We start from the raw sequence: 13,351 nt of genomic DNA on the forward strand, positions 1-13,351 counted from the left end.
TAGGTATTGGTTGATTTTTTTTGCCGAGCTCTTGTTGGTATTCGATGGCAAGTTCTTCTGCCAATTGAAATAGAAATTCCTGTCTTGTAATTTCTCCTCCCGTAGTTTCTTTATATAACATCCATGCATTTATCCCGGCTAAATCCAAGATATTAAAAAATACTTGCAAAGGCCATCTCCGTGATTTAGATTTTACCGAATAATTTCTGGCCATTTGGTCGGTCACATCTACGCCAAACTTGGTGCTATTATATAATTGAATTGTCTCCGGTGTTCGGGTGTCATTTTTTTCAATTTGTACGGAGTTGTGCATTGAACTAAGAATTAGAACTTTCTTTCTTGGTTTGGCTTTGTAAACTGTCAACATACAATTATTTGAGCGATAGAGTTTGGTTGAAAAAAGTGCCATGTCGTCATTTTTCAGTTTTGCCAGTCTTGGTAGCTCTTTTCTATTTGCTCTAATTGTCCCAACAATCGTAGTTTTTTTTGCTAAAAGTTTTGTTGCTAAAGGTAGGCTTGTAAAAAAGTTGTCCGTGGTTATATTTCTTCCCCATCCTACATACGGTTTTGCTAATTTCATAGTGACAAACTCTTCAAGAGCAACTGAGGGTTCTCTACTTTCATCTTTTCCCAAATATGGAAAGCCGTTTATTATATATTTGCTACGCACATCGAATGCTAACCAGAATTTTATACCAAATTTGTCCGGTTTATTGGGCATGTATTGAGTAAATCTACACCTTGCTTTCGTTGGAAACAATTGTTCGTCAATAGTAAACCAGGTCCTGGTTTATAACAATTCTGACTGTTGTCAATAAACTTGTACCAAACTTCGGAAATCATAGCAAATTTATCGGTTTGTAACCGTTGGTTTCGTTGATTTCTGTCGTCAAATCGAATAAATCTCATAATCTCCGTAAAGTCATGTCTACTCATAGTATTTGAGAAAAAAGGCGGGCCCCACTTTTTATTCCATAGAAGTGCTATATCTATATTCTTAGCCTCATATGCGCCGTGTGCATACAGAATTGCAAAAAATGCATATAACTTTGCAGTAGATAGTTCCCATTTATATCCCAACACTCTAAATGCCTCTGCCTCTGTGCACTTTCTTATAAGTTCGATTATATTCTTATCAATTATCACAGAAAATGCCGTCCTAACTTCGCCTTTCATAATATTACGTTTATTGTACCCAGTCGGGCCTGATGTTTCCCTAAAAATATTATGACCAGGTGCTCTTCCAGGATTAGACCCTATTTTTACTTCGTGCCAAACAGTTCCGTCCATCGCAATTTCGCTTACTTCTTCCTCATTCTCACTATCGGAACTAACTAAGAATCTCCTTCTCTTTCGTCGTCTACGTACGTTCGAAATATTCTCTTCGTTCTCATCGGTGTTCGAATCTGTTTCAAGTGGATCATAATTTTCCGTATTGTTATTTTCCATATCCAGAATTTCCTGATCATCTTCAGAACATTCTGCATCGATATCATTTATTCTCTCTAATAATACATTCGCACTCCTCAAACGTCTTGCCATTTTGGGGACAAATATTCTACAAAAATAGAAACTAAAATATGAAAATGTAAATCAAAATAGATAAAAAAAGAATAAAAGATAAAATGTGAAACTTACTGCGAAGTATTGTTAGTCTTGTTCACTATTTTGAAAATGGCACTTATAACACGTAATACGATATAAAATATTACAAAATAATAATAAAAGACTGCCAAGTATGCTCTTTGTGACTTTCACGTTCGATGCACTCTGTTCGTGTCGCAAGACTACACTGATTTGAATTCGTGAGAAGACGTCTATACACTTCCTTCAGTTACAAGTTTATTTATTTTACGTCATAGTAGATGAGATGGCGTAGAACATTCGAGGATCTTGACCGTATCGGATATCAATCAAGCAAATAAACACCGCTAGCCCGATAGTCGAGTGAGAACTGTAAACACTTGGAAGTGCCGTAAACAATTTTCTGGAAGGCACTTATCGGATAAAATGTGTCATAACTACATTACCTTTCGTTTGTAACGACTTTATAGTTTTAGCATTGAGTCTTAGAGAGAAACTCTTACATAAATGTATAAATCGTACTACCGGTCAAATGACCGGTCGTGGTAGGTAAGACAGACTACAAATTTTTCTCGGAAAATAAACAATAGAAAAATAAGTGAATATTGAAAAATATATCATACATATATATGAGGAAAAGTGGTAAAGTTTAAAGGCGATTCACATACGTTGAATGTAAGAAATTCCAAATGAAAATTTAAAAACGGTCATTTGACCGGTCCTGGTAGGAATAGTGTTAATAAATACTACTTTATTATTATCATTATAAATATATATCTCTATACGTAAATTCTTACATAGATGTAATTAAAGAAAAGTAATGTTGGGGATGAAAAAGAAAGAAAGTAAAAGGAAGAGAGACAAAGAAAATACGAATGAGTTAGCATCGTAATTAAAAATACGTTAAAAAATTGAACGAACTATCCAGGTAATAATTACATTTCGAAAGATGGCACGTACGGTATTGGGTACGTATTCGTCCCCGCGTTGTTTCGTGTTTCTTCAATCAACGACCAATCGATCTCGATATCTCTCAATTGATTTATTTCTTTTCTATCGTCAGATGTAATATAGAGAAAAGGGAATGAAAATGTATAATGTGAAATCGTGAGATCATCTTTATACGAAGACAACAACGACGAATGACGAACTACGAACGACGACGAATGACGGCGACGACGACGACGACGATGGTGGTGATGGTTTTGGTATACGCGGCCACGGGCATTGTGTCTCCCATTGTCATAATCCATAGACGAGACCGTAAATCGGCAGGAAGGCTGCAAGAACGTTCGATATATCAATCCACGTCGGGCTCTATTTGCTGGTAATTATTCACGCCCACATCCGACGGCGTACTTAATATCCGGAGCATTAAACGAGAAGTTTCGAAGACCGACGTCGTGATGTATCGTTTCGTGCTATTTCACCTCTCTCTTTCATTCCCATCCTTCCATCCCGGCCTTCTAACCGAGAACCCCCCATCCTCCCGTTCGCGTCTTTCCTTCAAATCTAAGGATTTATTGTTGGAGCTAGTCCGAAGATAGCGTCGGGTTCATAACCATGGTGTCTATGCTAATTATAAACATTTTCTATACGATTTCACCCTTAATAAAAATATAGAAATATATATAATAATTAATTCATTTAAAAGAAATCTACGATAACGATGAGAATATTTTACGAAAGATACGATAAATAAATGAATTTAATTAACTATAGTGGATGAAAGATATTCGAAAAGGAAAGTTCGAACATCTCTATCAAAGCTTCGGATTCGTTCTATATCTTTATTTCTCCCTCTTTTTCTTTCACTCAACCACTAGTTGAAACGCACGAAAGAGAGTCGTGGGCGTCGGTGAAAAGTGCCCGGAACGACGGCAACGATTTTCTCTTTCACTCTGTATATCTATTCTTTCACCTCCGCTACCACCCCCTCCTCCTTCTTTCCCTTTTATCTCTACACAGCTTACCCCCTTTTTATTTAACGATGAGCGTCACCTCGAGGACTCAAAATCTCTTCGTCGGTCCTCTCTCTCTCTCTCTCTCTCTCTGTTTCTTTTTTTTACAACAGCGTTCAACAGTTTGTCCCGGTGCACCCATCTCGCGAATATACTCTCCTCCTCCTCCTGCTCCTCTATTTATTTTCTCCGAAAATATCTGTGGAAAGGAAAACGACGAAGGGGGAAGAGAATGGAAAAATAAAAAGAGAAGGAAGCAAGGAGAAATACTAAAAAATAAAAAAAAAATAGAAAAAAGAAATAAAGGAAGAAAGAGAGAGGGAATCGAGGTCCGCGTTTAAAATAATAGGAAGTCTCCTCGTACACTTCCCCGTACTCCGACAAACCCCTCAGCAAGTCCTCCTCCTCCTCCTCATCAACGTTCGTTCGTTCGTTCTTTTTTTTTATTTCGCGCTTTCTAGCAGCGCGGCCAATGAAAGAGCCACGTCGCATTTGTCACGTTCGAGCGGCTCGTCTCCGAACGAAACGGAACGAAACGGAACGGAAGGAACGGAAGGAACGGATGGACGGCCGTTGTGTCGAGTTGCGTGCGCCTATCCGCACAAAGCACGTGTCGCTTGTAAGGTGTGCGTTTTCCGGAGAAAAGGGCCAAGGGCTGCTGCACGTGGTGGTGGTGGTGGTGGTAGTGGTAGTAGGAGCGTGAGGTTCCACTACGGAAAGAGAGATAGAGAGAAACTGCTGCAACGACGTTTTTTTTCCCCATCAACGAAAACGGCGAGTCTCTGGGAAAAAAATACGCGCGACGTCTGCCGAGATGAAACGCGAATTCCTCTTTTCTCTTCATACGCTCTCATATATATATGTGTGTATACATTATAGTATAAAGGTACTATACTCAACATGCTTCCTTACCTTTATACTACACCCCACTATCATTTATTATCATTTCAAATACAACTTTATTTTAAATTTTACATTCTTCTAAATTTTTCAAACTTATCTCTACATAACGCTTTTGTAAACATATCTGCTAGATTTTTTTCGGATTCTACTTTGATTACCTCGACAATCTTTTGTTCTACCCTCTCATGTACATAGTGATAGTGAATTTCAATGTGTTTTGAGTTTTTCGTAAAATTACCGTACTTTGCAATATTTATTACCCCTGAATTATCTTCGTATATTTTAATCGGTTCTTCCATTTCAATTTCAAATACTTTTATTAGTTCCTTTATATATTTTACTTCAGTTACCAATTCCGATAATGCTACATATTCGGCATATGTTGACGCTTTGGTAATGCACTTCTGTTTTCGCGATTTCCAATAGATCAAGTTTCCATATAATCTAATCGCATATCCTGTTGTTGACTTTCTATCTGAACTATCACCTGCCCAATCAGCGTCTACATAACAATCAACAGTCTCATAGTTCTCATTTTTATTGTAACATAACTTTAAATCTCTGGTACCATATAAATATTTCAAGATTCTCAAAGCATATCTAAAATGTGTACTCGTATAACAATTCTGAAATCGGCTAAGGTAGTTTACACTATAACTTATATCTGGCCTTGTGCCCGAACTAATATACAACAAAGCCCCTAGTAGGTTTTTATACATAATATTTTCATTGCAACAATCCGGTTTTTCTACATTTAATCTTGTTTCCATTGGGGTATTATAACACTTACTATTTACTACATCATATTTATCTGCTAGCTTTTCTATATATTTACTTTGACTTAATTTCATTTCGTTCTTCTCTATATTATAGTCTATCTCTATACCTAAGTATTCTTTAATTTCTCCCATGTCTTTAATTTTAAATTTTTCCCCTAATAATCTTTTAATAACTTTAATTTTATTTTTATTTTTACAACATATTATTATATCATAAACATAATTCATTAAGTAGACTTTATTATCTCCTGTACCGTGTACATATAAACATAATTCTATACCATTTGTCCAAAATCCTAAGCTTTCTACATACTTATTAAAACATCTATACCAATCTCGTGGACTCTCACTTAGACCATACATTGACTTTACTAATTTCATAACTCTATCTGTGCCATCACTAAAACCTTTAGGCTGTTCAATATATACCTCTGAGATTACATCTCCATACAAGAAGGCTGAATCTACGTCTACTACTTTAATTGTCAATCCATTAAAGCAACAGAAAGATAACAAAAACTTTATAGCCTGATTGCTCGCTACAGGAGCATAAATATCATCAATTGCATTTTTCTGTTTAAACCCTCTGGCAACCAATCTTGCCCTAAATCTACCATTCACCTTTTTAGTATATACCCATTTGGTATCAATAATATTCTTACTATTTTTTCTATTTACTAAAACCAAGGTTTTGTTTTCATTTATATTCTTAATTTCGTCTTTCATCGCTACTTCCCATTTCTCATGTTCCTCGCAATTTAATGCTTCCTCAAATGATTGAGGTACATTTATATCCATATAGTTTACAGAGATGCAATACGTTGTAGGATCTCCAAATCTTTTTACCTTATTTCTTGTTCTCTGTGATACACTCTCTGGTTCTCTATTGCATTCATTTTTCCACTCATTACTTCCAATTTTCTCATTAGTGTTTTCTACTTCATTATTCTTATCTTCATCACTATCTCTAAGTTCCTCCTTGGTTTGCACAGAAATAGGAGTACCATTTTCTAAATTTACAAAATTAAATTTTTCATTTTCATTCTTTTCGTTTCTGTCTTTGGTTCCATTTTCACCATAAATCAAATCATTCTCATTTTCAATTACTTCAACATGTCTTGCATCTATAACTTTATTATCGACTAGAACTCTGTAACTATCATGATTGTACCCAACCAAAATCCCTAATCTTGATTTATTATCCCATTTTCCTTTTCTTAAAACTTCTGGGACTCTTACAAAAACCTTACTTCCGTATATTTTTAAATGTTTAATATTTGGTTTTGTACCAAAGAAAATCTCATAAGGAGTTTTATTTTCCAGCCTATTGGCTATCGTACGATTTTTCAAATACGCTACCGTTTTCATTATTTCAGGCCAATACTTAATATTAACTTTTGCTTCTCTTGCTAAGCATCTGCCCATGTCCATTGCTGACCTATTGTACCTTTCTGCTACTCCATTGATTTCATGAACATATGGGGGACAATTTAATATCTCAATACCCTTACTTTTTACGAAATCATAAATTCTCTTATTTAAGTACTCTGTACCATTATCACACCTTAATTTTTTTATACCTTTACCGAATTGGTTTTCTACTAAGTTTACAAATTCAATTAGACAATCAGCTGTCTAATCTTTACTTTTAATACAATATATCTTAGTACATCTACTATAATCATCAATGAAACTTACAAAATATCTTTCTCCTTTGTAACCAGGAGTCCTATGAGGCCCATTTAAGTCTGTGTGAATTACCTCTAATATTTCTTTTGACCTAGTCCGCTTATTTTCAAATGGTACATTAGCCATTTTGCTTTGCTTACAATTTATACATTGCACAAAACCTTTTTCTATCTTATTTGGTAACCCATCGAGCATTTTATCCCTTACTAGTTTATTTAAATACCTAAAATTTATATGGCCAAGTGCTCTATGCCATTTTTCTTTACTTGTTATTTTAACAGAATTTGGGTAAACATTATCCTTATTATTCTTACGTATAAAGCTAGTCATATGATACAAACCATCAGTCTTTTCTGCTACTGCTGTTAATTTATGATAATTATTATAAATTTTTGCATATTTACCAGATGCTACTACTTTATTCTTCTCGGTTATTTTCGATATGCTTAATAAATTTCTTTTTATCCCTTCTACAAAAAATACATTTTTTAATTCAACATTTGTTTCATAGTTATACGTTTTGAACACCGTATTTACGCTTCCTATCTTAGTAGCTTTTAACTTTTTATCATTTGGGAGGATAACTTCTATTGGGTTTCTCAAATCTGTTATATCACATAGATATTTCTGATCATTTACGATATGATCTGTGCAACCACTATCAAGTAACCATTCTATAATGTTCTCATTCTCGTTTTCACTCTCACTACACTGGTTTACATTTCCTTGAACTACCTGTGTTGCCCAGGACTCGTGCGATGATTTCTGTTGTTGTTCATGACCTCTTCCTCGACCTCTGTACGTGTTGCCTCTGTGAGACCCCATTTGTCCTCTCGATGACTTCTGATATTGTCTTTGTTTGTTATGCCAGCAATCTTTTATATGATGTCCTGTTTTGCCACAGTTAAAACATTGACCTTTAGTTTTAACATTAAATGTACTCGTATTTATTTTATTTTCAGTATCATTGGCATTTATCTTCTTTTCTCGAATCTTAGATTTTATTAAATCAACAGTCTTTTGATCTTCTGGCACTAAATCAATAAAATCTCCAATATGTGCATAACTAGATGGAAGTGCTTTTATAATATATCTCATTTTCTCTTCTTCTAATAATTTTCCGCCAGCCTGTATAAACTCATTACAGGCTTTTTCAAATTCAATGAAAAATTCATCTACTGTGTGATAGTTTTCCAATTTTATTTTATCTAATTTATTCCGATTGATTATTTGCAGTGCAGTTGATTTACTTGTGTATAAAGTTTCTAATTTATTTATCATTTCCAACGTCGTCGTACACTCACTCAGATATTCTAATTGTTTATCGGATACAGAGCTAATTAATATCGTTTTCGCTTTTAGATCTAACTTTTTCCAACTAGCTTCATTTTCTGTATCCAACCTTTTCCTTATTGCAGGCTTATCACATTCTTTATACTCTAATAAAGTCAAAAGTCTAAATTTCCATGCACTATAATTAACTCCATCAAATATTGGAATACGAATATCATCAATTCTTGCTTGATCAGCCATTTATTCTTCCTTTTATTATCTTTAATTTTTAACTAACCTCTTTAGCCATATGTTAATTAAACACTTACTTTTATATCGTAACCACGCTCTGCTACCATGTTGATGTTAGGTGGATTAAATAAAATAGTTGTGGGTTAATAAACTCTAAAAATACCTCTTTATTCTAATCCTAGATTAATTTCTTACATTCTAAGTGTTAGGACTAGCCGCTTGCTCTCTACCAACCGAACGTACACACGCATGCAGGCTACAATTGTAGCTCCCCACCATAGACTCTCGACACACACTCATATATATATATATATGTGTGTATACATTATAGTATAAAGGTACCATACTCAACAGAAAAACTCCATAAATTCGATTTGTGCAGATTGGAATGAAGATTTCGTGGAAACTTACTTAGATAAGGGATGGTCAACAGCAAGGTATGCTATAAATTATAAATATATAGGTGGCTCATTATTGGACTATGTATTAAAAAAAGAAAAAATACTTCTGGAAGTAGATAAAAAGATGAATGAGGAAATGATGATATTATTGATAGCCATTAGTCTGCCAGAATACATCTCGGATAGAATTGACCGAAACGAAATTAAAGGAACGAGAGATCTGTTAAAAAGCATCAAAAGTCTGGAATACTTAGTAGAAAAAAAAGACTTTAGTGAGGAAAAAAATCCACCCTCAACTTAAAAAAATAAAGTAGGAAAAGAAAATCCCTGTAAAATATGCGAATTAATGGGTAAAAAAAATAGATACCACCCCGAAAGCGTTTGCAGGTTCAGAACAAAAACGGATAAAGAGGAAGAAAAAAATCCAATATTAGGTGTACAAATAAGTTTCCGCAGTTTTTTATTAAAAATTAAGTATTTATTCTAGAAGAATGGTAATTTTAAGGTTATTTCAAATACTGTCCATCACTTGAAATGACTTTTTCCCATCTCTCAGGCAACATTCGGATCCCACGTCGGAAGAACTCCTTGTCTTTTGAGGCTATCCACGAATCAACCCAATTTTTGGTATCTTCATATGATTTGAACCGCTGCTCCGACAGAGCATGTGCCATGGACCGAAATAGGTGATAATCGGACGGTGCAATGTCTGGTGAATACTGCGGGTGGGGTAGCACTTCCCAATCAAGTGTTTCCAAATACTTTTTCACGGGAGCCGCTACATGTGGACGAGAATTGTCATGCAAGAGAATAATTTTTTCGTGTCTAGAATAATATTGAGGGCGTTTTTCCTTCAAAGCTCGGCTCAATCTCATTAATTGTGTTCGATAGAGGGCTCCGGTGATTGTTTCGCTTGGATTAAGCAACTCATAATACACTACACCCAGCTGATCCCACCAAATACACAGCATGAGTTTTTTTCCGTGAATATTCGGTTTTGCTGTTGATGTTGACGCATGGCTTGGTAATCCCCATGATTTTCTTCTTTTTGGATTATCATAATGTATCCATTTCTCGTCACCAGTGATGATACGATGTAAAAAACCCTTTTTTTTATGTCTAGCTAGCAGTATTTCACTTAAGCATAATCGGCGTTCAATATCTCTCGGCCTTAATTGGTACGGAACCGAATTTCCTTGTTTATTAATCATTCCTAATGATTTTAAACGATGTGAGACTGCTTGCTGAGTTACTTTAAATGTTACAGCAAGTTCTTTTTGTGTTTGAGATGAATCTTTCTCCAATATTTCCTACAATTCTGCATCCTCGTAAATTTTTTGCCTTCCACTGCGATCTTTGTTTACTTCGTCGAAATCACCGTTTTTAAACTTTTGAAACCACTCACGACACGTTCTTTCACTCAAAGCAGTCTCACCATATGCTTCTACGAGCAACTGATGCGCCTCAGCAGCAGATTTCTTTATATTAAAGAAGTAAACTAATATTTCCCGCAAATGACGCTTATTTTGCTCAAATTTGGACATTTTCAACAAAAAAAATTATATTTTACCAATATGAAATCAATAATATTAATAGGTTATGTTGTTCTTAAACGTCCAAACTAATTTTTAAGCAGGATATCGTCTGCGAAAGTTAACGGAAACTCCGCGCCGCGCTATCTACATTAAAACGGCGGAAACTTATTCGTACACCTAATAAAATTTGTTAATAACTCACAACTGGAAGTTGAAGAGCCACAAAAACTAGTAGTGCTGCCATTGATCAAAGTAAAGGTATTATTGGATAAAAAAATGGAGGTTAATGGAATTTATGACTCTGGTGCGAATATTTCGTTAATCAGTTCAAAAGTGTTAAAAATCAAAAACGGAAAATCCAATGAGTCCAAAAAATACAAGATTAAAACGATTAATGGCATAAGAAGAGCTAGTGGTTTCATCACTTTAAGTATAAAAATTTTTAATATGGAAAAAAAAATGAAGGTTTACATAGTAGACGAAGAAAAGTTCGACAATGAATTTCTTATCGGACTCGATTGCATCAAAGAATTCCGTTTGATGCAAGATGAAAATTTAACAGTCAGTCAAGTGAAAGAAAAAAAAACCAAAAGATTAGCAAAGATATCGACATCTATGAAGACTTGCCTAGTTACAATGATGAAACAGATTTTAAAGATAATGAAAAAATTTTTGGAAAATGTGAAAAATTGATAAAAGAAGTTAGCGAACTTAAATTACAACTAGAAAACACTGAAAAAGTTAAGAAAACTTTAAAGGTTAACTTATCTTCTTTGCGTAAAACAGCAAAAGCTGAAATTTCACGTAAAGATAGAATGATAGCCGAGCTTAGGAAGCTAGTTGACGAAATGACTTTTAGGAAGGGTCATTTTAATAAAAATGTGAAAGATTGTAACAAATCAGTGCAGCAATTATCTGGAAAAAACGTACACGAATATAATCATGCAAAAACGTACACTGAGAATGAGAAAACTTTGATGCCGAAGTTAGCAAATTTTAATTCAACGATAATAACGATAATAACGATAAATATGATCCGGTTGCCAGTAATTCTTCTGAAACAAATTTTCAACATTTTGAAAGCGTTAATTTTAATCAACTCAATGAGGATCAAGCAAAAGATTACGACTATTTAAATAATCAATTTTGTAATACAAAGTATCATTCTAAAAAGTTACCAGTACCTCATACTGCTAGTACTACTGTTTATACAGAACGTTGCCGTAAGAAGATAATAGAAGAAGAAGAAGAAGAAGAAGAAAAGAAGAAGAAGAAGAAGAAGAAGAAGAAGAAGAAGAAGAAAAGAAACAAAATACACATATTAATATCGATGACAAAGAAAATCATTCATACCCTAGTATACTGAATTCAAATGTGGATGATACAATTTCAGAAAATAAAGAAGTTGTATGTAATTTTATTGATAAAACTAATATTTCTGATGAAGATGTATGTTTTGTATTTAAAATGGCAAGTACAAAAATAAATTAAATAGGAATTCTTATACAGAAAGAAATGTTAGGAGTAATAGGAAGTATGATAAAGATTCAAGATCACATAGCACATCTTATAGAAAAGAAAAAGAATATTATAAAAAATCTAGGAATGATCATAACAATTGTTCCAAAGATAGTATCGAACATTATCGTGAAAAAGATAAATATAGTCATAAACGAAATAGATCGCCTGTTTTGAAACACTCTGACGGAAAATATAAACATTATGATGATCGATACAACAAGGACTACAGAAATAAATAAAGAGATAGAGACAGAAGACGAAGTTCTCAGGATAAAGAAGACAATGTTTCAATAACTTCCGACAGATCTTATAAAGATAAAAGTAAACCTAATGAAAAATATGGTACTACGGATTTTCATTCGTCGAAAAGTAGAGGAAACAAATATTCTAGTTTACATGACACTAAATCTGTATTACATGAAAGAAGTAGAAGTAAAATTAAGGAAAGAACGAATTATAAAACTGATGATAGAAAATATTCCAAACATAAAAAGTATGATAGGAACTCGGAAGATCGTGAAAGTACTTTTTGCGAAAGGAAAGGTAAAATAAACGAATTCAAAGCTATAAATGATGGGAAAGAAACAAATGATACAAAATTTATCTGGGAGAAAAATGTTAACGTAGAAACTTGTAAAGATTCTTTTAAGATTACTTTCAATCAATTCGAAAAAGTTAAAGCCCGCTAACAGAGTGGATACGCGTACGTGTTTAACAAGAAAAGATAGGGAAAATGTAGGAGATAAAGAAAATATGCATCAGATTGGGAAAATTTTCGAACTCAATACTTGAAATTAATATGGGACGAAAAAGACAAAGGTTAAATTTACTCCACATATATCAAAATTATTTCCAGCAATAACGGGAAATCCAAAAAGAAAAGAAAAAAAAAAGAAAAAAAAAGAGGGTTTTTGTTAATTGCTGATTAAGTAATAAAATAGTTATATTATTTGTACATTATTCATAAGAAAATGTAAACATTTTCTCCTTCGGGAGGGGAGAAGTAAAGAAATATTCTTTAATTGATTTACCGCGTCAGTCGAAATCGTTGGTACGTACCTGACATATAGGTCAGCTGATGTAAAAGAGAGGGGGAATAAATAAGATAAGAGTTGCGAGAGCAGTCGCGAACGTTTACTTGAGTAGTAGGAACGATACGGTTTATAACGAACACTAAATGTCGTTTCTTCTCGTTACAGGTAAGAAATGTAAATATTTGTCACATAAGTTTGAAAATAAAAGTTTAAATCTTCTCGTTAGAGAAACACAATTTTGTTTATAACTGTACTCGACCTACACCATAAATAGTCTTATATATATATATATATACGTTATTATCCTAACGTGTGACAGAATTCGTAAGAGAACGGATGTGTTTTCGTCGGCGTGTCCAAGTAAACTAATCCGGCTGCGTGTAATCTATCAACTAATCTCTATAGTAAGTCACCTAGACT

At 33.9% G+C, this 13,351-nt stretch overlaps 1 protein-coding gene across 1 annotated transcript; it reads right to left on the reverse strand.

The window, feature by feature from the left end:
* Positions 1-585: 585 nt before the first annotated feature.
* LOC122518000 lies at positions 586-2,058 on the reverse strand. The gene is made up of 3 exons (XM_043636641.1): positions 2,031-2,058; positions 1,639-1,954; positions 586-1,558 (listed from the first exon to the last, which is right to left on the reverse strand). Exon 3 carries the CDS (start codon positions 1,540-1,542, stop codon positions 691-693), a length of 852 nt encoding a protein of 283 aa, XP_043492576.1. The 5' UTR covers positions 1,543-1,558; positions 1,639-1,954; positions 2,031-2,058; the 3' UTR covers positions 586-690.
* Between the last annotated feature and the right edge of the window lie 11,293 nt (positions 2,059-13,351).

The sequence above is a fragment of the Polistes fuscatus genome, unplaced genomic scaffold, assembly GCF_010416935.1.
Source record: "Polistes fuscatus isolate 324 unplaced genomic scaffold, CU_Pfus_HIC Scaffold22, whole genome shotgun sequence".
Classification (NCBI taxonomy): domain Eukaryota; kingdom Metazoa; phylum Arthropoda; class Insecta; order Hymenoptera; family Vespidae; genus Polistes; species Polistes fuscatus.